General features: G+C 36.8%; 1 protein-coding gene across 33 annotated transcripts in view; it reads left to right on the plus strand.

The window, feature by feature from the left end:
• CREM (cAMP responsive element modulator) overlaps nt 1-23,874 on the plus strand; it is a 66,760-nt gene that overhangs the window by 35,525 nt on the left and 7,361 nt on the right. For 7 of the 33 annotated variants that reach the window (XM_004275888.3, XM_033439285.2, XM_033439284.2 and 4 more), the window contains 5 exons: nt 62-208; nt 2,513-2,610; nt 2,750-2,892; nt 10,741-10,929; nt 21,989-22,024. In XM_004275888.3, coding sequence (XP_004275936.1) covers nt 62-208; nt 2,513-2,610; nt 2,750-2,892; nt 10,741-10,929; nt 21,989-22,024 — 613 coding nt within the window. Of the gene's footprint in view, nt 1-61; nt 209-2,512; nt 2,611-2,749; nt 2,893-10,740; nt 10,930-17,162; nt 17,373-21,988; nt 22,025-23,874 lie in introns of those variants that run through there. The other 26 variants (XM_049706167.1, XM_012535233.3, XM_049706166.1 and 23 more) reach the window with 11 other exon arrangements.

Genomic DNA, 23,874 nt, shown 5'->3' on the forward strand with positions numbered 1-23,874 from the left:
AAAAACGTAAAGAACCAAGAAAAGGTCCAGCCTTAATCCTCAATGATGATCATTTTTGCAGGTTTCTGTAGCTGGGTCAGGCACCGGAAGAGGCTCCCCAGCTGTAACTCTAGTACAGTTACCTTCAGGCCAAACTGTACATGTCCAGGGAGTATTTCAGACACCACAGCCATCGGTTATTCAGTCACCACAATTACAGACTGTTCAGGTTAGCTTCCTTCCCAGATGATTTGTCTTGGACTTTCTTGAGCTTTTTTTTTTTTTCTTTTACTAATTCATTTATCCTCATTTTCTTTGTGTAGCTTTGATGCTCAGATCTTGTTATTTAACATTTAGACGAATTTCCTTTTTATGTGTGAAGTGCATTGTGCCCTGCTAGATACATAGATTTGACTCTAGTTGTTTTATTGTCAGCTCTTAATTTACAGATTGAGTCATTCTCCTTTAAGTTGTTGCTCTCTGCTCACACTTAGATTTGTTTAGCAATGCTCTCCAAAGATGCTTAAAAGTATTTTGAGGATTCTTTGGAGATGTCTGATAAACATGGTAATGTAAATATTGTACTACTGATGCTGTTTTCACCAGTACTCACATTAGAGTGTAGAAATTTAGGTTTATTGTTAATTCAATATGTGTGACATGATATTATTTTTACTTGGTGTTACATTTATACATCAGATTAAACTTTGTTTTTTTTAGACGTGGTTAGTGTTGTGGTTGCGATCCAGAGATGTGTTTTGTTATTTATTGTCATCAAAGTTGGTCATAAATTCTTAACATTTCTCAAAGCTAAAACATTTCTTTGCATCAACAGATGTAAATTATTAAGTATGCATTTTTAAAAGCATACTTTTCTCTTCTACTGAATTTATGTTTGTTCCTTTTTAAGGTCAGTTTGTTTTTGTCCTTTAAATGTTGAAATTATTTGAACCTAATTGATGACAAAAAGATCTCTGAGGAAAATGTAGTTTCTTATACTTAATCAGTCTTACCTTTTTCTGCATATTTGAATCCAGTTTGTTGCAGAATAAGGATGAGAGTTGCAACATGACACTTGAAGTAATAATAAATCCACATGCGTTAAAAGCTTGGTTATCTTTTCAGCACAGGTGTCTCTCCTGTCTTTCAAAAATGTAAGAGTGATTCTCAGTATTGTCTTTTTTTTTTTATTTCCTGCAATGAACTTTGATTCCAGGACTTTCTGACTCTTTCTGACCCTAATTATAAAGCAAGAAAGTTTTTCCACTCTCCTTATTGTATTATGACTTTTATTGGGGTTCAGATATCAATATTTCTACTTAGCTTTAACCTTGCTGGTACTGGAAGAAAATGTCTCATATTCAGTAGGCTTTTTTGGATTTTGTTAAATGGATGATGTGATTATCTTTGTAGAGATAGGTGTCTGTGGATCTTGTGTTAGAATTCCTACCTGTCGAATGATGAACTTCAGTTTTCACTTTCTAAAATAATAGCTTACCTTGCATAAGGGAGTTGTTATGATTGTACGAGAGATGTGTGGAAGCCCACTTTACAGTGATAAATATTTGGTGATGATATATGGTTGTCTGATTTGCAGCGGCAGTTTCTCTAATAAGTTCTCCTCATGGATGAGTGTGCTTATGTGTAGGGTGTTCATCACTAGAGATGCAAGGTCATACGTGTAGGTGAACAAATATGTACATCCATGTGCCTTGGGAAGTATATATTCCTGCCTGCGTTGTTGGTATTTTAATAAGCCTTTTTGATTGTGCCCAAATCAAATTCCCATATAATTGTAATATTAAGTAAAGTGAGTTTTGCAAACTCAGAACTATCCTAGCCCCTATGATAGACGGCTGAATATATTGAGAGCAGTCATGTTGTAGAGAGATTCATTATTTTAGTTTCCTGACTTTCTTTACTATTTGTTATTATACTATTACTTGAAAAAATGAAATTGTATTTAAAAATCTGATCTTTCTTTTAAGGAGAAATTCCTTATTTTGACCTTCAAGACCTACTGCCATCAAGCCCACCCCACCTACTTCTTGTAACTTTAACCAGGCTTGTTACCCACGTGTTTACCTGCTTAAATATTCTTTCTTCTTTGGACCTATCTAATGTCTAATTTGAAGACACAGCAGCATAAGTCAGCAGTGGTATTGTTTTCTGCCTCTGTCACTCGCTGGCTCACCCCCTGCTGGATTTATGAGATATTTTCAGGGTTGGATCTTAGGTCTTGTGTATCTTACACTGAGTGCTTTCCTGAAGGCTGCCTGACACTCATTTGCATTTCTGCAGTATACGTTATCTGTGCCATCCTTTGCACACAGGCTGGTTCTACAGCTAAGTGTTGTTGTCTGCGCTTCCTCTTCCTCTGCACCAGGTTGTGAGCGTGGTTAGTGCGTCTCAGTGTGTTCTGTTCCCAGCTCCCGGCTTAGTGCTGCACACAGAGAGACCCTTAAGCACCGTGTTGTGAATGAAGGAGATACCATGGATTTTATGATGCATTTCAGGAACTCTTGTGTTATAGGTAGCAACAATTGCAGAGACAGATGAGTCTGCAGAATCAGAAAGTGTAATTGATTTTCATAAACGCAGAGAAATCCTTTCACGAAGACCCTCTTACAGGTAAGTTAAGTTTCCTACTGTAATGATACTTTTTCCAAAAAAAGAGAATAATTATACATCAGATTCTCCCATTATAGCTGTTCTGTTTTAAATCTCATTCATGTATCTTAATTATTTATATTGTTAAATTATATTTTAGAAAAATACTGAATGAACTTTCCTCTGATGTGCCTGGTGTTCCCAAGATTGAAGAAGAAAAATCCGAGGAAGAAGGGACGTCACCTAATATCGCTGCAATGGCAGTGCCGACTAGCATATATCAGACTAGCACGGGGCAATACAGTATGTATGCTGCAATTCCATATGACGTACTGCTAACTTTAAGTCTCTCTAGTTTCCTTGAAGCATCTCGGGTTTTGACACTAAACTGACCCATTTTAAAATGCGTCATGATACCTAAACTGTGTATCATAGTGTGAAAAGTACATGTTAAAGAAGTGAGAGATTTGTACTGACAGTTGTCGTATATACTTTGAAAAGTAAAAAAATTTTTTACTGAAAATAGAAGAAAACTTTGGGGTAAAAATAAAGAGAGGGTTTTTCTTATTTATGTGTGTATATTCATATCTAGTAAAAGTTTAAAACTTACTGTTTTTGTCTCTATGATACATGTGAACATAATAAGATATAAATGTCTGTATTTCATTCTTGTTGGCTTTTGTCACCAACAATTACGTTTTATACTTACTAATCTAAAAGAGGTGCATATGTTTTCTAAACTATGTTTTAAATGTAATTCTGTTTTCACTACTCTCTACTGTGTTAATTTGTGCTGCAGCTTTTTCTAGAAGAGAATGGAAAAATGATTTATTTTTTTAAACTAAAGCAATTGGACAGATCACTTTATTTGAAATTTTAAGTACCGAAAGCTGTAAATAAACAGATACATTCACATTTAGTCTTGTGCATTTTAATGGGCTGTTAATTCTGTGCTTTTTGCTTCAGTTAAAGCACTAGTCTTTTCCCAAATCAAGAATGTTTTATATATAAAAATACTTTAGTTTAAAATGAGAGCTAGAAAGAAAAGTTGGGAGGAAAAGAGAGAAAAAGGACAGAAACAAAGTTTTTTTTTAAACAAGCTAGTTAGGTACAGGAATATGTGTGACGTTAATTACTGTGTTGATCCAAGTACAGTGTTAAGATTTTAGGTGTATTTTCTGTTTTCCCTTTAAAAAGTAACAATACCTACAAAAGATCTCAAGTCTTAACTTATGACCTGGATGCTAAAGCAAGCTATAATATATGGGGAAGCCTTAGTCATTAGTTTTTTAGAGTTTTTCTTTTAATGGTGGTAGATTTGCAGTATTAAACGAATTCTGCTATGGTGATTTCTGTTCTTTGGGTAACTCCTATGCTGATACCTGACAGAACTGGCGTATAATTTGTCCACACCCTGTACAGGGCGCTGAATGAATATGTCCAAAGTTGACATTAGGAAAAGAAAACTCTCCATAGTCTGTCAAAGCTAGACCTTGAGGTTTTCATCTTCATTTCTCTTTTATTACTGCACTGATTTCTGTGCCTTTTTTGTCTGACCCACTGGGAGTAGATGGTGGGAGTTTTAGAACTGGTATGGCTGGGCAGGGCTTGGAGCTGCTGGAACCTCCTGGCTGGTCAGCTCTGGCCTTGAGCAGTGGGCTGTACACCTATTATCATTTTCTGTTTTGTGTCATGAAAAGGTTAGAAACTACTGCTGAAATAATGCTAAGACATCTTAAAGTTTGGAGGGTGACCTAAGATGCTGTCTGTCGTCTGAAACATTTCTCTGGCATATCCTGATGCTGCTTAGGAATTGATCTCTTTATAAGTGACATGGGCGAGGATGCTGTGGTGAATTTGCCTACATTATTAGCTGAGAATTTGGAGAGGATGTTGAAGCTGGAGATGACGTGGGGAAGGTGGCACCTGGTCCTGCCAGTTACTACCTGGATCACAGTGAGATAGTTTCGAATCTCAGGTTTTTAGTCTTTGAAGTGTGAATGATACTAGATTGCCAAACTCGGAGGTTAATGTGAGGACAAAAGAAGATAACAGATTTTACCTGTTGGGGAAGAGAGGCATGCTACTTTTGACATGAAACAGAGAAATGTAAGCCAGCTGTGGCAGTGTCTCACTCCCAGTCGTTAAACTGTTCTCCCCGGCCAGCATCAAAGCCTTTATTTCTTGTGCTCTTAGCACGTGCTTGCAGCTGGGGACTCGTTGTAAGTGTCATTACCTTGGGTGTGGGGTACGTGGGTGTGCAGGAGTGGAGTCAGGAGTTCTGGTTGAGAACTAGAAAATCGAATGTTTAGAAGTTAGACATTTCTCTATTTGCCACATCAGAAGTCATGGACAGTTTCTTACTTCGCTTTCTTAATTTGGACCCATACAGTATGATCCTGGCAGTTATTTTAATAAAAAGTTGTGGTTGTCCTACCTGTGCTGTCCGCAGGTTAAAAATTGCCATTTTATTGGTTCAAAAGAAGGGATATTGCCTATGTTAAAAATGATAATTAGTGACACTTGTTTATGTTGATAATTCTTTCATTTGAAAAGTGCATACTAACATTTAAACTTTTCTTTAGAAGACATTTGCTTTAAATGTATATTTATACATACAAGATCCATTTTCATCAACCATTTCTTACTAGCAATAACTTAACAGAAATTAATATTCTTAAATATCTAGAAATAGAAACAATTACTGGTGTCCTTTGATTTTTAGAATAGAGTTTATTTTACTAGAATTTCTGGAGATTTTTCTGTGTATTTGCATGTACCTATTTTTGAGACCCTTTTATAGCCTTTTATTGTAAAAAAAATTTTTTAATTTTCTTCAACTTTTATCCATGGATGACTTTCTCCCAAACTTTACTTTGTTTCTTTTTTTCAAAAATTATTGTTTTAGATCTTTTATTTTTAATTTGCTATTGAGTTAGTTGGAGTTAAAAACAAAAGAACTGTAAAAGGAGTGTTCAACTTTGTGAGTCAAAGTTGAAGTAAAATAAAAATTCAGGTTTTCTCATATACAGGTAGTCACATTTTTAGTAGTTGAAAGTGAGATATTTGATGGAAGTTGGCCTTATTATTTCAACTTATTTTTTTTAATCACAAAGATAAGAAGTGAAAGTTAGAACAGGCTATTTCCCGGAGTAGGGAAAATAACTTAAAATAGGCAGGAATTCATTATTGTAACACCAAGAAAGTGACCTCAGCTTGAGAAACTTTGCTGGAAGTACAGATCTTAGTGATAGGTTTGCTGTATGCCAATTAAGTCGTTCTGGTCAAAGAAAACCTGTTTTGTCTCAAGAGAATATTTCTGAATGATAGTGGTTCAGATAGTCTTAGAATTAGCAAAGAATGTTACTTGCTGCATGACATTCAAGACATGCATTAAACGGGAGTGAATTCACAAACAGTAGAAGTTGTGGTTCTTCTATGTGTGCTGTTGCAGGTAAAGAAATTTAAATGTTTGAAGTTTCTTAATTCATTAAATTTTCTCTAATGACGGCTTTTTGGGTTTTTTTTTAAATCCCCCATCTACTTTACCCTACTTCTTCCCTTACCAATTAAGGACTGTCACCTAAGACTTCAAATTATTTTTTCCTAAATATCCCTGTCTCTTTGCTTGCTCCTACTTTATTTTACTAGGAATCTTGTTAGAGTGAATCTCTATTAATTCATCTTTACTGGCATCTTATACACTATAGGTAAGTGGGTCAGTCCTAAATCCACCATATGAAGAAAGGTATCTGTGAACTTTGTGGATTGCTTGAAGAATTCAGAATTCTCAGGAGACTCAAATGAATAAGCACCGATTCCATTTCTTTGTAAGAGGAATTTGCGCGATAGGCTTGCACATTCTAAAGTAAATGCAGTTGCATTTACTGCTCTTAGGAGTGACTTTTCTTACATGCTCCCAAGGTACCTTTCAAAGCAAACTTAGGACGGTATCTACTTGATGTAAATCTGGCTCTTTAACCTTGGTGTTGCTGTTCTTGTTACAGCAGGAGGCTGTTTTAGTCTTTATGCTTCTTTAGCATTTATTCTTTAGTCTTTATTCAAGAGGAAGGCACCTCTTGGCTTTAAGGCACAGGTACTCACAGCTTCTGTTTTGTGCTCACTTTTTGAATTTCAATCTAAGAATTCACTGGAATAAGGTCTGCTGTTCCTTTTTAAAGTTCATTTGATGAAGTTTTATTTATGAATCCTTTTATTGCAATGTGGAATAAAGATGGTTTTAAATCGTAAGTAATTAAACATTTACATGTTTATGTGTTTGGATTAGCTCATATATACAGGCTTAGGGTTAAAAAGATGTTAGCATCACATGAAAAGAGGTCAGATAAAATCTTAATTTAAATAAATTCTGCTCCTTCCTCATTTGGTCATGAACTTTTTTTTTTTTTCAGTTTTCCACCCTTATTTTTCTCTTCTTCCTTCTTTATTGATTATACAAGACTTTAAAATATTTTTTAATTAAAAATTTTTAAATCAAAACTCTTGAATTTTCATCCTATAAGTAGTATTTTCCTTGCTTCAGTGATATTAATCGCTCTAGGAGAGAAGTGCTCAGTGGCAATGAGTAGTAGAAGTAGCAGATTATTTTAAACACAATTTTTTATACCAGGAATTTTTAAAGAATTTATTGCCTAGACTAGTTGATATGATAGCATCCTGGTTACCGTTGTATGTGGTAAGTTGGGCATGGGGAGACCATACTTGGGTTAATTCTGATTTGAGGCTAAATATCATAACTATATAAGAATGTGTATGAAGACATTTGTGTAACCACTAAAACTAACTTAGTAGAAAAATACTTAGTTAATTAACGAATTATACTCTCTCTAGACAAACTCTTTTTTAACGTAAGGTCAGTGTGTTCAACATTCAATCTGTGCATATAGAGCGACCTACTTAATTATGGAGTACAGCTCACCTGAGACATTACGGGACAAAAAGTTAGGTACGTCCCAGAGCAACTAGGACAACAGAGCTCAACTTCTACCCATCACTACTATGAGCAGATAACATACTGTCAGGCTTGAATCAGTTAATAATGGACATTGAAGTAGAATTTAATTGACTATATAATCTATTTGTTCAGTTTTAATTCAATTTAGATTATTTCATCAAACTGTAATGTTATTAGGATTATTTAAAAGAGGAAAATAAATGTGCATATACTCTAAAATAATAAACCACTTTTACTTCTGCTTGAATCCTAATCAGTATTCATAGACTTGTGTGGACTCTTCATTACAAACAACAAAGTGGCCATATGTGTGAGCTTTTATGCCTCAGTTGCATGCATCAGTCCAAGAAAGCATTAATAAAACCTAGGTTCCCAAGGTAAAATTAGTAGGAAATACAGAGGTGTTTTATTTTCAGTGGTTGCTAATGGCCTTGATATGGGCCAGTGATTTTACTTTAAAATGATTTGCCAGATATGATGTCTGAGATTTGTTTTAAAATACTCCAGACACAGAAAAAGGTTTGGAATGAGTGGGTAGGGAAAATTAATGACACAAAATTCTTTCACGTTTTATGTTTGCTAGAAAAGTTCCATAAGTTAAAAAAAATAATAATTAGCTAAAACAAGACATGACTAAACTCATTCAGTTAATTTCAGTTTAGTTTTTCCTACTAGTTAATTTATATTGATGTGTATTTATTAAAAAAATTATGCTATCCTTGAATATTTCGTAACCTAAAAAGTTTCCTCCTCAGATCTTTTGAATACACACACACACACACACACACACACACACACACACACACACACACACAGCCTATTTCTCGTATCCTGAAGCATTGGGAAATCTTCACGCGTTGGGAATATTGTCAATTGAGAGGCTACATTTTTACATGGGAGGGTCCACTGTCATTTGATAGTGCCAAAATCAAGAGTGCCTTTGGTATAAAAAAAGTTAGGCTAAACGACAAGACTCATCAGTAGAAACATTTTCCCCCTAGAGCCAGCTTTTGTGTGTGTGTGTTTGCCTTTTGTTTTCCACACCTAATTATATGATGACCAGAAAATAAAATGATAAGAGGAGCAGATTCTTGGTATATCAGCTTTGCATAGTATGAAAGCAAAGAAGCTTGGGTGGAACTATGGGGAAACAATGAAAAAAAATGAAAAGAATGAAGTATGAAAAGAAGAAAGTAAGGATTTTTATCTACCTATTTCATGGTTCTTATCCTTTGAAGCAATTACTCAGATTTTTTACTAGTTCAAAAACTCGGTAATTGTATTGTCAATATGGAAAATTAAGTTCTATCATTATAATTTGAAACAATACTTCATTTAACTCTTATGGATTCACACATGGCTTAAGTCATTTTTATATATTCTGTCTTGAAATGATAGCCATTCATTCATCATATTTATTGACTGCCTGCTGTGTGCTAGGCTTTGTGCTTCTTAGCATTGTGGTTACACTGCCTATGCCTGTTCTTTCTAAAGCACTGTTTCTTTGGCAACAAACTATCAACTGAAAATATTCATTCAAATATATGATAACATATGAAATTCATTCATGTCCAGCCATGAAGATCCAAGGAAGCAATATCTCTTCTTTTTCAGACTTCTTTCAAACCCTTTTATTATTAAGGGGTGAGTCCTGAGAGCTTGAAATCTTTGGAGAGTCATGGTGAAATCTTGTTTTTAAAATGTGTACGGAATATAATGCTCTAGATGAGCCAGACAAATAAAGTGAGGTTACTTCAGAGTTTCTCAACCACAGCGCTGTTGACATTTTGGTAACTGATTCTTTAGTTTCTGTCAATCGTATAGCAGCCTGCCAACAAACTAAAACCAGACAGCGCCTCTGTGTTGAAATCTTTTTAAAATGTTAACCCATCTTTCTGTGTTGGCCCTAGAACTGAAGATTTGTTGTGGTGGTGGTTGTTAATCTTACCAATAGTTCTGATAGTTTTATTCGATCAGATTGTCACCTTTGCTTAGATGCCGTTACAAAGTTAGGGAATGACTCAGAAATATTCAGACTATATTTTAGACACTACTACAGCATTCCTGTAAGACATTTACATTGAATTATAGGTGTTGCGTTATTCTGATTATGTGTCATTTTTATCTTCATTGTAAAGTCTAACTAGCTGGTTTATATGTGATTTTTTTTTTAAAGAATAGCCCTTGTTCCACTTAACCTCTAGTGTTTAAATTAAATCATGGAGTTGTCATCTTTATGTTAAAATATATAGGACTCTCAGATATTTTAAATAGTACTTATTTGTCCATTAGAGTGAAATTTAAAAACATAACATTTGATCAATTATTCTTTTGAAACTTTCTGTTAATAAGTTAATTTTTAAACATGGCTGGCAAGTCTCAGTATTTAAAGGAAGTCTACCTCATATCTGTTGCCATTAGCTACAGTTCAAGACACTTGGTAGAGGTAAATGTAGCACGAAGTCTTTCAATACAGTTACCTTTTAAGGTTCTTTCCAACTTAACATTTTATATTTCAGGATTCTCCTGACATAGTCAAAATGGCAAAGGTTACAGTTTGTAGACTTGAGCTTTAAAACCTCAAGTCTAAAAATATATATAGGTTTTAATAAGTATAGAAATATATAGAAATGTATATTTTAATAAATATATGTTTTAAAGCTATATACTGTATATATATATATTTCATTAAAAGCTACTTTCTTTTGATGATAAATTAGACAAGTAGTTACCTGAACAAATTATAAATTCATTGTACTCATAATGCTCAATGGAATTTAACTGACCATTTCTTAAATGTTAGAAGAATGTTGTTTATCTATAACTGAAAATATATGAAAGACTGGAGAAAATCAAAACCTGGACTTTCTCCCTGTCTGATCTCCACTCTTCCTCTTAAATAATTTAGTTGGATGGATGCCAGAGAGGAGGACAACTCCATGAGTTCTGTGTATTTCAAACAGTTCTGAATATAAGATATTTTCAAGTGTTTTGAGCTTTTTCAGAGTGTTGCCCCATGAAGGAGGAGCCCCTTACCAATTCAGCATAGAGAATTAAGGATAACTTGAGAATGAGAAGCTTTGGTAATAAATAGATCCAGAGTATATTCTTCCTATATGGGATTATTAAAAATGAATCTTGAAATTCTCTAATTTTTCTTTTCTTTTTCTGTTAAGTTGCTATAGCCCAAGGTGAAGCAATCCAGATTTCTAACCCAGGATCTGATGGTGTTCAGGGACTGCAGGCATTAACAATGACAAATTCAGGAGCTCCTCCGCCAGGTGCTACAATTGTACAGTACGCAACACAGTCAGCAGATGGCACACAGCAGTTCTTTGTCCCAGGCAGCCAGGTGGTGGTTCAAGGTATATGTCATTCATCTAATACATTTAGAATACCCATGGGTTACTATAGCACTCCATTTAGTGGTGATTTCATAGTTTTCTGAAATATACAGGAGGTAGATTTTCGGGGGAGGGAGGGAGGACTTAAAAAGGCTTGGAGAAGAAATATTTTAGTATATTAAACAATAAGTTAAATAAATTATACAGTTTTCAATTTTTAGATTTTATTGGCTCTAAAGAAAAGTTAAATTCAGAGTAGCATAATGGAAAAAAGGAGTTGAAAACATGAATGAAGTTTTTAATTAAGTAAATATTCTTCATTTGGGGGTTAGAAATGTACTGAGTATGTTTTTAGTACCTAGTGTAGGAAGATTTAAGTATCCAGTCCTTGAGGCACTGAATTTGGGTTTTTCCCCAGTGGTTATACTCAAGTCTGCTTTCTAGACATCTCATTTCAAAACAAATGCTGACTTTGTTCTTTCTTTAGACCATTCTTAGTATATTTGAATTCTGAGGTACCTGTTCTACCTCTTAATGAAAGCTGAGTAGTGAAATAAAGCAGTTGGGATGTAGCCCTAAGTTTTTAGGGTAACCTAAGATTTCAGTTAAAATTGAATTATACATTATTTTAATTTCATTCAGTTGTGCTCAAATAACTATAATGTGTTCAATACAACTTTCAAAAATCCTGTGTTTTAGTTTAATTCTATTCCCCTTGGTCTATTTGCACTAATTTCAAAGGAAGTAATATCAGTTCTTTTAGTTTGAAAGTCTTGCAAGTATAGAAAAAAGCAGATTATAATTGATGAATCTCTTGATAATTAGCTTTACTCTTAGGTATTTGGGGAGCTTTACTCTTAGGTATTATATGGACTATAATAAAAGTGTATGAAGAGCCAAAGTGGTGACATTTATGGAGTAAAAAAAAAAAATCCATAGTACTTACCCAGTGCTTTAATGTTTTCTTTTAAATATAAATTTAAAGTACCCATTCTTTTTCCCCAGTACTCATGAACCCTATATGTCTAAATATGAAATACATCTTTTGTGAAAAATCATAAAGAATGCTCATTTCTTCCAATTTTATTTTTTTAATATGGAAAATCTACTAAAAACTACTGATACTTTAAGAAGGAGAGTTTTTTAAAATGTTTTGTGTTTTGCATCGTTAATACATACATAAGTTTTATACTTTGGGGGTTTTAAGAACTCTTTTTCTTCCCTAAGTAACAAAGATTTTTTTCTGCATTGATTCTGTTAGCTTTACAGTGTTACCTCTCACATTATGTCCTTAATCTACCTGCGGTCCACCTCTGTGTATAGTGTCGAGTGGGAACCCATTTTTATTGTTTCCCCACGTATGGCGCCAGTTTTCCCTGCTAACGGTTTGTCCTTTCCCCGCTGACTTATGGGCATTCTTAACTGTGCAGTAAGTAGCCCTCGTGCAGCCCCGATCTGTCTCAGCATTCTCTGTTCTGCGTGCCAGCACCACTCTAGTTTTGTTGTCACAGAACAAGTGCCCCTTTTTTGTCTTTTTAACTTTTTTTTAGCGCTGTTTTAGCTTTTGTGAACTATTGTTCTCTCATATGCATTTGGAACAAGTTTGAGTTCCCAAATAATAATAACGTAATATAATAATAAAACCAATGATGAAATTACATTGAATTTATACATTAACTTAGGGAGAACTGAAGTCTTTTTTCATTGTGGTGTAATTGACACATAACGTTTTATTAGTTTCAGGTGTACAACATAATGACTTGACATTTGTATAGTCACAATAAGTGATCACCACAATAAGTCTAGTTAACATTCTTAACCATATATAGTTACAAATTTTTTTTTTCTTATGATGAGGACTTTTAAGATTTACTCTTGGGGCTTCCCTGGTGGCGCAGTGGTTGGGAGTTCGCCTGCCAATGCAGGGGACGCGGGTTCGCGCCCGGGTCTGGGAAGATCCCACATTCTGCGGAGCGGCTGGGCCCGTGAGCCATGGCCGCTGAGCCTGTGTGTCCGGAGCCTGTGCTCCGCAACAGGAGAGGCCACAACAGTGAGAGGCCCGCGTACCGCAAAAAAAAAAAAAAAAAAAAAGATTTACTCTTAGCACCTTTCAAATATGCAACACAGTATTGTTTACTGTGGTCGCCATGCTATACATTATTACATCCCTGGGACTTACTTATTTTATATCTAGAAGTTTGTACCTTTTGACACCCCTTTCACCCTTTTTGCTCACCCCTCATTCCCAACCTTTGGCAACCACCAATCTGTTCTCTGTGTCTATGAGTTTGGGATTTTTTTGTTTGTTTGTTTGTTTATATTCCACATATAAGTGATATCATACAGTATTTGTCTTTCTCTGACAGATTTCATTTAACATAATGCTGCTCTCAGGGTCCATCTATGTTGTCACATACGGCAGAATTTCCTTCTTTTTTATAGCCGATTAAAATTGCATTGTATAATATATACACCACATCTTTATCCATTCATCTGTCGATAGACACACTTAGATTGTTTCCACGTTTTGGCTATTGTAAATATTGCTGCAGTGAACGTGGAGGTGTAGATATCTTTTTGAATTGGTGTTTTTATTTTCTTCAGATAAATACCCAGAAGTGGGATTGCCGGATCATATGGTAGTTCTATTTTTAATTTTGAGGACCCTCCATAGTGTTTTCCATAGTGGCTGCACCAATTTACATTCCCACCAACAGAGCACAGAATGTCTTCACTTATCCAGATCTTAACTTCTTTTAACAGTTTGAAATTTTCTCCATACTTTTTGTTCAGTTAGTTTTTAAATGTTTAACCCATTAGGGTTTTGCTTTTTTGGGTTTTTTGTTTGTTTGTTTTGCTATTATGAGTGGTAGCTTTCTGTTACATTTTCTGGTTGTTCCTGGTATAGAGAAATATTGATCTTTTTAAGTTTACCTTTTATCTATGAACCTTTCTAAACTCTAATTACTTCTAATAATATGCTGAATCTTGGTGAATCTCCCTGTGATACTACATGAATGTTTGTATCAAATACAAGTAAGATGTTTCTTTTTTCCTTTCCAATCTTTATTCCTCTTGTTCTTTCTCCTTGCCTTTTCTTTTCCTTTTCTTTTCTCTTCACCTTCTCCATCTTAAAAATAATGGTGGCCAGGGGTTCTAGTTTTTTGTTAAACATAGTGGGGTCCATGAGTGTTCTTGTCTTACTCTGTCCACCTTCCACCCTGTCATCTCCTTGAAAGGTCACAGCAGTTTTTCTGTGAGTCTCTGCCCTCATCTTGATTGATCCCTCCACAGCATTTAGCACTACCGACCTCTGCTTCCTTCACTTCCTGGATGCTTGTACCCCTTCTTCCAGTCGCCTCTGCCCAGCTTGTAGGTGCTGGTGGTGGTACTCGGGCTGCATCCCGCGCCCTCTTCCACCTGACTTGATTACCCTCCCTGGATGACCTCATCCCTGCCCATGGCACACATCTCCGACGCCTGAAGTCCAAAACCCCACATCCATTTTTCCCACCCCAGTTCTCCTTTTGTTACCCTATTTCAGTAACTCTCCATCCTGTTGCTTCATGCAGAAGGGTGTCACCCATCACTCTCCCACCCCTTCTCCATCCATTCTTCTTCCTGTAGCACACGTCTCTTCAGTCCTCTCCACCCCTACCGTCATAGTCCTCGTTCTGGCTGCCATGCCCTCTGACCTGTGTTACCATGATCCCTAGTCCCTGCCAGGTGGCTGCCTGGAAGCTGGTAGCTGTAGAACAGCATCCTGATTTTCCTAATCATGCCAGAGACAGCAGCTCCCTTTTTGGCCTGGTTTTTTGGGAGTTGCTCCTGAAAGTTTAGCTAGGCTCCCTTTGTTGATGCCTCCCAATGATTCTGGGAGCTACTAGTATTTCTTAAAAACAAAGTCTCTGCCTCCAGCATTTCCCTTTCCCCACTGTGTGCTCACTTCTACACTTAGGGGTGGGGCTTCTAAAATTCATATGCATGTAATTGCGTCAGCTTCCTGCTCAAAATCCTTCAGTGAATGCCTGTTACTTGTTAGACAAAGTCAGAATCCCTAACAAAGACCATACCTCTGTTTAATCCGTTACTAGGTTACTAGGCTTCTCCCTCAACTTCTCCCTCTTTTGTGCAGAATTTCTTTCATTTCCTGTGACATGCCATGGCTCCTCTCCGCTCTAGGGGCCTCATGCAGAGCCTTGTACCCTGACAGGAACACCTCCACAATCATGTACATTATCCAGGTTTCATGTGGGATAGCACTTCCTTAGGAAACCTTCCTCTCCCTTCCAAATCTGTCTGGTGTGACCCCTGCACCTTCTTAGGGCATGTATCCCACCATATTGTGACTCTCTGTGTCCTGCCCACATGGTGACTTCTGTTTGGACAGGTATCTTTAGTCCCTAGCACAGTCCCTGGCGTATGATAAATGTTCAATAACCATTTAGTGAATGACAGTGAAATACACTCCCTCTGTGAAAATGTTACTATTCCTGTGTGTTGATTAACCGAGTTTATCTGGTCCAGGGGATTTATTAAAACTGTACCAATAGCAGTAGTCAGCCAAGCAACCAACCCCCCTTCTTCCTTTCATTCCTTTACCCTTTTTTACCACTATTAGTTATTGAGCACTTAAGAGCCAATTTAAAGAAATGTGTTTTTTTTATTTATTTGTTTTTTGCTGCATTGGGTCTTCGTTGCTGTGCACAGGCTTTCTTTAGTTGCGGCGAGCGGGTGCTACTCTTTGTTGCAGTGCGTGGGCTTCTCATTGCGGTGGCTTCTCTTGTTGTGGAGCATGGGCTCTAGGCGCACGAGCTTCAGTAGTTGCAGCATGCGGGCTCAGCAGTTGTGGTATGCAGGCCCTAGAGCATGCGGGCTTCAGTAGTTGTGGCCCGTGGGCTCTAGAGCGCAGGCTCAGTAGTTGTGGTGCACGGGCTTAGCTGCTCCGCGGCATGTGGGATCTTCCTGGACAAGGGCTTGAACCCGTGTCCCCTGCATTGGCAGGTGGATTCTTAACCACTGTGCCACCAGGGAAGTCCATAAAGAAATGTTGAGATTAAAATCAATTTGAACTTTCTCAAATTTGAAATAAAGTTGACTAGTAGTCTTGGAACCAAGCCCTTAGGTGTGGCTGGGATGGAAAAGAATCCTTCATGGACTCTCCATTGGTCCCCAGACTTTTTTACTTAGCCAGGATGTCTTCAGTTTATGTGCCCTGGAGAATTACTGTAAACATGGATCCTCCCTTATGTTTCGCCTCCTAAGCCTCTGAATGTGAAGTCCCTGCCTTACTAGAGGTACTTCATTGAATAAGGCAAGAATGTGGTGGAATGCCCTTTCACTGACATAAGAATGGTTTGGATCCTAATCATACAGGGAATGGGCTTTGTAAACCCATTGATCAAGATACAAGATCAGTGACATGTCACTTCTTTTTGTGCAGTAGAGATGCAGATCATTTTTTCCCCTGGGCTGTGGTCTGTTTTACTGTTGAACATGTGCAACTCTTTGGTCTAACTTTGTAATTGTTAAATTTCCAATAGTGATCCAGCTCTTCATGTGCTGAACCTTCATTAAGTGATCCAAATGAAACTGGATATATTTTTTAAATTTTATGAATAGTAACTGTGATTTATTTATGAATTTTTTTAAATCACAAAATTCTTTCAAAGGATTTTAATTGAGCAAAATAGTGCATTAGATTGAGCCACATGAAATTATTGTTTTTGTGGCCCCCAAATGTTAAATATCAGCAAATTCATGTGGTTCCATAATGTTTATGGAGGAATGCTATATAATACTTACTGCTTTTGGCACAGTGAATTTTAAAAATTTCAGTATGTATGCCCTTCAAGTGAAATTAGCAAATTCTGTGTCATCTTATAAACAGCTGGATTTTATGTCATTGTAGCAAATAAAAATGTGTCAAGTAAACTAAGGTGGCTGGGTATTTCTTGGTGAATTTAAAAGTGTCTGAAATACACTTCTGTGTGTTTCACAGCGTTTTTCTGGGTTGATTGTCAGTTGTTGTTTTTAAATCTGTGTTTTTTCTCCTATGAGTTACGAAAAATATATAAGCTTTATGCCTACTTTGGTTACTTAGAAACCTTGGACAGAACAATAATTTAAAAGTAGCCCCATAAGAAATAGCCATGTAACTTTTAATGCTAATGAGATGTATTTTTTGCCAGAGCCCAACTCGATTTTTATGTAAAAATAAGAAACAAGAACATTGAGATGATTTATTACAGGAAGGGTTTTTATAGGGTTTGGTTTCAGTGAGCTCGTCTGTGACAAAGCAAATTGATGGCAGTGATAGCTAGTGAGGTCACTGTGATGTCAGTACTCCTACTTACCCTGCACATGCTTGCTGGTTTGGAACACTTTATGTGGTCCTGTGATAGGGGAAGCAAGACAGTTCTGTATGCAGAAGCCCATCATGGCTGTAACTGGAGACGAAACAGGTAAGAATTTTAAAGAGGGATTGAAATTCCGCAAGATTGTTTTTGAAGTTTAGAAAAATTATTTAGGAACCTCTGAGTGTTTCAAAAAGTATTAACTTTCTAGTAGCTGAGGAGTAAGACGTTCCTTCTAATCTGTAACCGAATATACTCGGCACTCTGTGAAGGCATCTGAGTGTAACCGCTTCTTTGCTCAGTACTGTGCTGCTTCCCCTTTCTCTCTCTCTCTCCCTCCCTCCCTCCCTCCCTCCCTCCCTCTCTCTCTCTCTCTCTCTCTCTCCCTCCCCCCCCGTCTCCATTTGCTCTACTAAAATAAGCTGTTGATTCATCTGCAACCTGTTGCAGATCCAGTGCAGCTGCAAGTCAAACACACATTCTGTTCAAGTTGTAAAAAAAAAAAAAAAAAAAAGTAAGCTTCCGATTTTCTTGCTGTGTTCAAATGTAGCTGCAAGACAGAATAGGAAACACAGCGCGTCAGGGGTGTTTGTGAGCCTGCCGTTCCTTCCGTACTGTTTAAAATGGTCTGCTTCTCAGCTAACCGGGTTCAAAGGGCCGACGTCATTACATTTCCTGGAATCGGTGCGGCGGGCAGTGGAAAGTTAAACTGCAGGCAGGCAGCACGCTGACGTCAGCCCGAGTCACGCTGTGATTGACTCAGTTCTTTCCGCCCGGCCGCACGCAGGTGGGGGCTGCCACCCTCTCCGCCGTCGCCCGTAGACCCCTAGCAGGTCCCGTGAGCCTCGCCTTAACGTTCCGCTCGAGGTAAGAGTGTGCCTGGCGGGGCCGAGCGGCCTGCGCAGGCGCCTGGCGGGGCCGGAGTGCCCGCTAGCGCCCGGTCCGGGGAGTGCGCATCTTTCAGTGCCGACCCGCACCCACCCGCCCCACCTGCAGTTCTTCCCGGGGGTGGTGCCCTCAGTTACAGGTAATGCTGGTGACTTAGTTACCGGCAGTTGAGTGCCAGCCTGGTGCTAAGCTCGCAGTTGAATTCCCGAAGAGTGGGTGACTGTAAACAGCTTCACCACACCTTATCTCTTCACTTAGTGGGTCGCGGCTCTCTTCCGGATGGGAACATTCCATTGTCTTGAGCAAGTAAAGCCTGTGTTAAATTGTTTTTCTCAAAGAAGTTTTCGTGAGGTTTTAGAGGGGCTATAGAATGCAGAAGCCCTCACATAACAGATTTATTGTAAGATATAGATGGACTTAAAATAATCTCAGATACTGCATGTCATATGATTCTTAGAACCAAAAGGCATTTTTGTGCATACATGTATTTTCTAAAAATTATTAGTTGGTTTATATCTTCTTTATTTTTTTAAACATCTTTATTGGAGTATAATTGCTGTACAATGGTGTGTTAGTTTCTGCTTTATAGCAAAGTGAATCAGTTATACATATACATATGTCCCCATATCTCTTCCCTCTTGTGTCTCCCTCCCTCCCACCCTTATATCTTTCTTTACTAAGCCTTTAATTCCAATTTTCATGTCCAAACATGAGAGAGAATTATAACAAAAAATAAATGATTTGAGAATACCCAGAATATATTTAAATATTAAATTTTAAAGTAAAAATTTACATAAATGTTTAACCATTGCTTGAAAATAAATGAACATTTTTATGCATTTATGTTTACAGAGTGAACATACCACTATCCTTGAAAATATTTTTTTTCACAGTTTTACCCATAATGCTTATACATGATTTACCCATTCTAGTTTAAATTTTTCAGAATGCTGAAATTTTTTAAATGTCACTTTTTTCGCAAGACCTCTTTGTGCCTTTGGAAATCATTATTTTTGGAAATCTGGTCAGTTCTCACAGAATCAATTCTATTGAAAATGCTATTTGAAAATGAAAAGCATATTTTATTTGCTTTTTCGAGGAGCCCAAAGAGCACAGGATTTAAGGGGCCTTTTCAAGGTGTAGTAGAGCAGCTTTGGGGCCCACCTTTGGTGTCCCAGTTCCGCCCCCTCCCCGTGTGGATTGCAACCAAGTGGACTGAGCTAGATATTTGACTTGCAAACTTTTTGACTATGACCCACATTTTACAGCATGATGCCATAGACCTTGTGTGTGTGTGTGTGTGTGTATATTTATATAAAACAAGTACATTTATATAAAACAAGTTTCAAAAATAGTGCTTATCCTTACTCTATGTGATGTACTCATACTTGTCTATTCCATTCTTTTTTTAATGCTATTCTTGACCCATGAAATTAATTACTGAATTACTCATGGTCTACAACTTATAGTTTGAAAAGCTGATCTGGACCAAACTCAGGCTCCAAAATAATGACTGGCCTGGTAAAGGTTTTAGGAGCATTTGCTTATAGGATCATAGAATCGAATGTGAAAGTGAATATCTTTGGTTTATAGAATTATATTATTGATTCTGTTGGGTATAGTTTAAAGTTTTATTAGAAATAGTTCTTGGCTTTGTTCATAAGCTGATTATGTTTAGGAGCCTAATTCCATACCCTTTAGTCTCCAAGTCTAAAAAACCCTGATGAATTGTATTCAGCCTGGATTTCTGAATTGTTAAAAAACAAATATTACAACTTATTCAAATTTGGAAAACAGTATCTTAGTGAATAAGGATGCATTTTACCTTTGTGAAAAGAGGCTGCTGGAAAAGGTTTTTATTTGGAAATTCTCACGTAAAGGAATGTTTTGGATCAAGTTATAACAGCTTCTTGAAGTTGGTAGCAAAGCAAGTTATAATCATGTTGGAAATGAAAACAAGAAGTCACTCATCTACCTTAAGTTTCCATAAAACTCCAAACCTGTGTGGAAGGTATACTGAAATTGCCTCTGTGTTATTTCCTCACTGTTTCTGAAAAATTTTTAATGAAATATAGTTTAGGATAATTGTTTCACTTTGTCCAGTTTTATATGCCTATATGAATACGTTGCCTAATAATTATGATGATGCTTTGCATTTACATAAACTTTAAAATTAAAAAAATCACTTATGGGGTGAGTGCTATCAGAGAAGCTGTCAGATCACGAGAGACCCACAGGAAGCAGTAATATGGGTTAAAGGATCAGGGCAAGCCTCAATGAAGAAACCATGTTTAAATACTGGAGAGGAGAAGCACTTTCCATGCATTCTCACTGAGGCACTTAGCGCAGATATTGTTACACTCATTTGCATGTAACTGAACAGGGATCGGATCGGAGTGGGTAAAGGCTCTCCTAGCTCACAAAGCTAGCAAGTGGTGAACCCGTTTGGGTTTTCAGACTCCTTGTCAGGTTCTGTTCACACCATATTACATTGCTGCTCAAAATCCACCTGACATTGGTAAATTAATGCTACGGTTAGATGAGTTATAATAGCATACTACACACTGCTTATAAAACATGCAAAATGAAGTTAGCATCATATTAAGTAGTCAAAATGGATTTTTTCTAGAATATTTATTATTACTCTCATAGGACAATAGAGCATATATTTGCTATTATAGAGAACTTTAAATTTCAATATTCATAATTTCATCTTTTTACATAGACTTTTTTTTGTCACTTTAAGAGTTTCACTTAATAAACAACTCAGGAAGCTCCCTTATATGTGTAACTTAAAATAAAAAATAGTACTGGCTTAATTCCACATGGTCTGTCTGTTATAGTAATTGTAGCAAATTTGAAAATGATCAGTACTTAGTTACACTTATATAGGATTTCATTTTCCTGGAAAAAGTGGAGCAATGGAGGAGGGAAAGTTTTTGACAGTGTGAGACACCAGGCGAGGACAAGCCTGATTTGGGCATTTTGAGTACTGGTGTGGTGGTGGGGAGGAGAGGATCAAAAGGAAAAGTGAAGATGTCCTTGGTTCGCTGGAGCCAGGGAAAGAAGCCCCTGCTAACAAGTACGGCTCCTAAGTCACCTCCATTGCGTGTTACTTCAGTGTGTTTGGGATTAGTGACGCAGAGCAAAATGACATATGAAGGGAGGAGCTGCACATAGAAAAATGTTTCTATTCAGCTGATGTGCTCAGAGATCTCAATAAACCAATAAGCAAGTAATATCACCATCATTTGGGGTGTTGATAAACTGTTTCACTTTGGAAGCTATCAAGATAGGCATTTGGCTGAGTTTCTTGTTTCTTTCTTGGTTAGAAAGAAACAAACACCTTTTACTTGTGAGGTTTTCAGTTTTCTTATTACCAGTCTGATGAGATTGTATCGTGTTTCTTTGTGATCCTCCATCTTCGAGGTTCTCTTTTAAATGATTATGCACATTAAAAAGGACATTTTATATTATCTTTTAATGATTTATTCTCTAAAGGGATATAATAAAATATAGTAGAAATTTTAAAAGCTTTTTAAGGGGCATATTTTTTAAACAAAATAAGGAATAAGAGCCATACGTTTCAGTCATTCTATTACCTAGGTTTGTTAGAAGGGAAACTCCAGGGGAAAATATGGTTGTTATATGTCTTTTAATTATACAGTATAAGCATAATTTGGAACATTGTCTTTCAGAACTTAAGGAAGGGAAGAGGAAGGGAACTAACATTTGATGAAAGCCTACCATGTGCCAGGCACTGTGCTAGACACTTTGACATACATTATAGGGTTTATTGTGAGTATTAAATGAGATCATGTATCCCCATTTTACAGATGAGGAAACTGAACTTGCCCCAAGTCACATATCTGGTAAGTGGCACAGCTGGACTAGAACCCAGACTCCAAATCCCATGCTTTTTCTGCTGTACCGTGTTTAAAGCTTGCAAAGAGAGGTATGAAGTTACTGACCAGAGTTGAGAGTCCTAGGAATTTTCTTTCCCATGAAATATTGACACTAAACCTAAACTTTTTTTTCATGTCAGGAGTTAGATGGTTGGAATCACACTGTAATTACAACTCCTCTGTTTCTAAAATGCCAGGGTAGATAAGTAATATTTAAGGGAAGACTTAAGAAATAACGCCTTTTATCAAGAAAGGTCAGTTTGTATAAATATATGGCATCTTATCGGGCTTTCCATGGCTTAGTGTTAAAGACTTAGCTATAATAACAATAGCTAATTATAGTCTTATAATAATAAGATTGCTTATTTTAAACATTCTGAATGGCAGTGGGCTTTTGCAAAACCTTGAGAAGTTCAAAATTTACTTTGTGGTGCACATGTAAACTCACAAAGCACCCATTGTATGCCGAGGACTGTGCTAGAGTCTAGGGTAAAAAAGATATCCCTGACTTGCCTTTAAAGTTTGCTGCCTTAGAGTAAAATTAATGTATACATATCTTTTTCTTATTCTTCTTCAGTCATGAGCTTGAAGCCCCCACTGATGGCCCATTTATTTTCAGAAATAATTTATACAGTGAAATTCTAGCATAAAAAATAATTTGGACACTTTCAGTAGTTAAGATGGAACAGGAATTGGCCTTCATAAGAGTACAGGGATCAGAATGTGTCATCGAAGAATGTAGTATGGTTCTCTGAACTGTGATCCTCAACAGCTAACCTGCTTTAAATCACCACTGCATCCATAACACTGGAAACTAAAGCTAAGATAAAAACTTTTGGATAACTTGTTTCAAAAACAAAACTTTCTGACATTTGGATTTCCTCAAAACAAGAGATTCTCTTTGCCCATATCTTATTAACATGCTTGCTAATGTGATCATATTTGAATATATGGAATTCATCCACTGATACTTATTCAGTGACCATTAGAATAGTACTGTCATATAGATTCGTTGGGATATTACAGAAATTTATACAAATTCCTACTAATTTATACTAATTCCTGTTTCTGGCTTGAACTAATGAGCTGCAAACTGATTTTTGTTGAAGGAGATAAAATGAATATACACTATGTCTGAAAAATTGTAATAAAACCCAGTTTGTTAGCTAACATCCAGAACTAATACATCCAAATATATCATTCCCTTCCAAGTTATCATTTTAAAGCGGTATGTTTTCCTGAGCTGTTGCTCAAAATGTTTTAAGAATACTTCTTTTGAAAGTGCCATTGTTCTTGCTGGTGCCAAGTTTGGTCCTTGGAGGGTAGTTTCAGCTTTTGGAAATAGGCACAAGTTTAGAACCATTTCTGGTTTTAAGACCAGTGAATGAACTTTACTTTTCACCTGCAAAGTATTCCTGCCCACCCCGACTTTTTCCTTTTTTGAAAAAATGGTTACTCAAGCATTCTGCTTTAACTTACAGTACAAAAAGTACACACAAAACTCGAACAAGCACAGCAAACCCCTCTGTACCTTTCTATTCATTGTATTGCACTCTTTGTCAGCAGTGTTTGGCAAGAGCAACCCTAGACCGAGGTCTGCATCCCTGCTGCCTGCAAATGTCAGCATAATGACACATGGACTTCTTCTTCGTTGCTGGCCATTGTTCCAATTTTAGAAAGCCTCTGTTGCCTCCAGCGGGTTCCATTGTTTAACCTTTATTATCCCATAGCCACCTTCCCTTGATGTGGATAAAGAGAAAAGGAGAGAACCATGTTGTTCTGTGCACCGTTCTAGCTCCTCTGGCAATATGATTAAA

This window comes from Orcinus orca, chromosome 2, assembly GCF_937001465.1.
Source record: "Orcinus orca chromosome 2, mOrcOrc1.1, whole genome shotgun sequence".
In the NCBI taxonomy this organism is placed as follows: Eukaryota; Metazoa; Chordata; class Mammalia; order Artiodactyla; family Delphinidae; genus Orcinus; species Orcinus orca.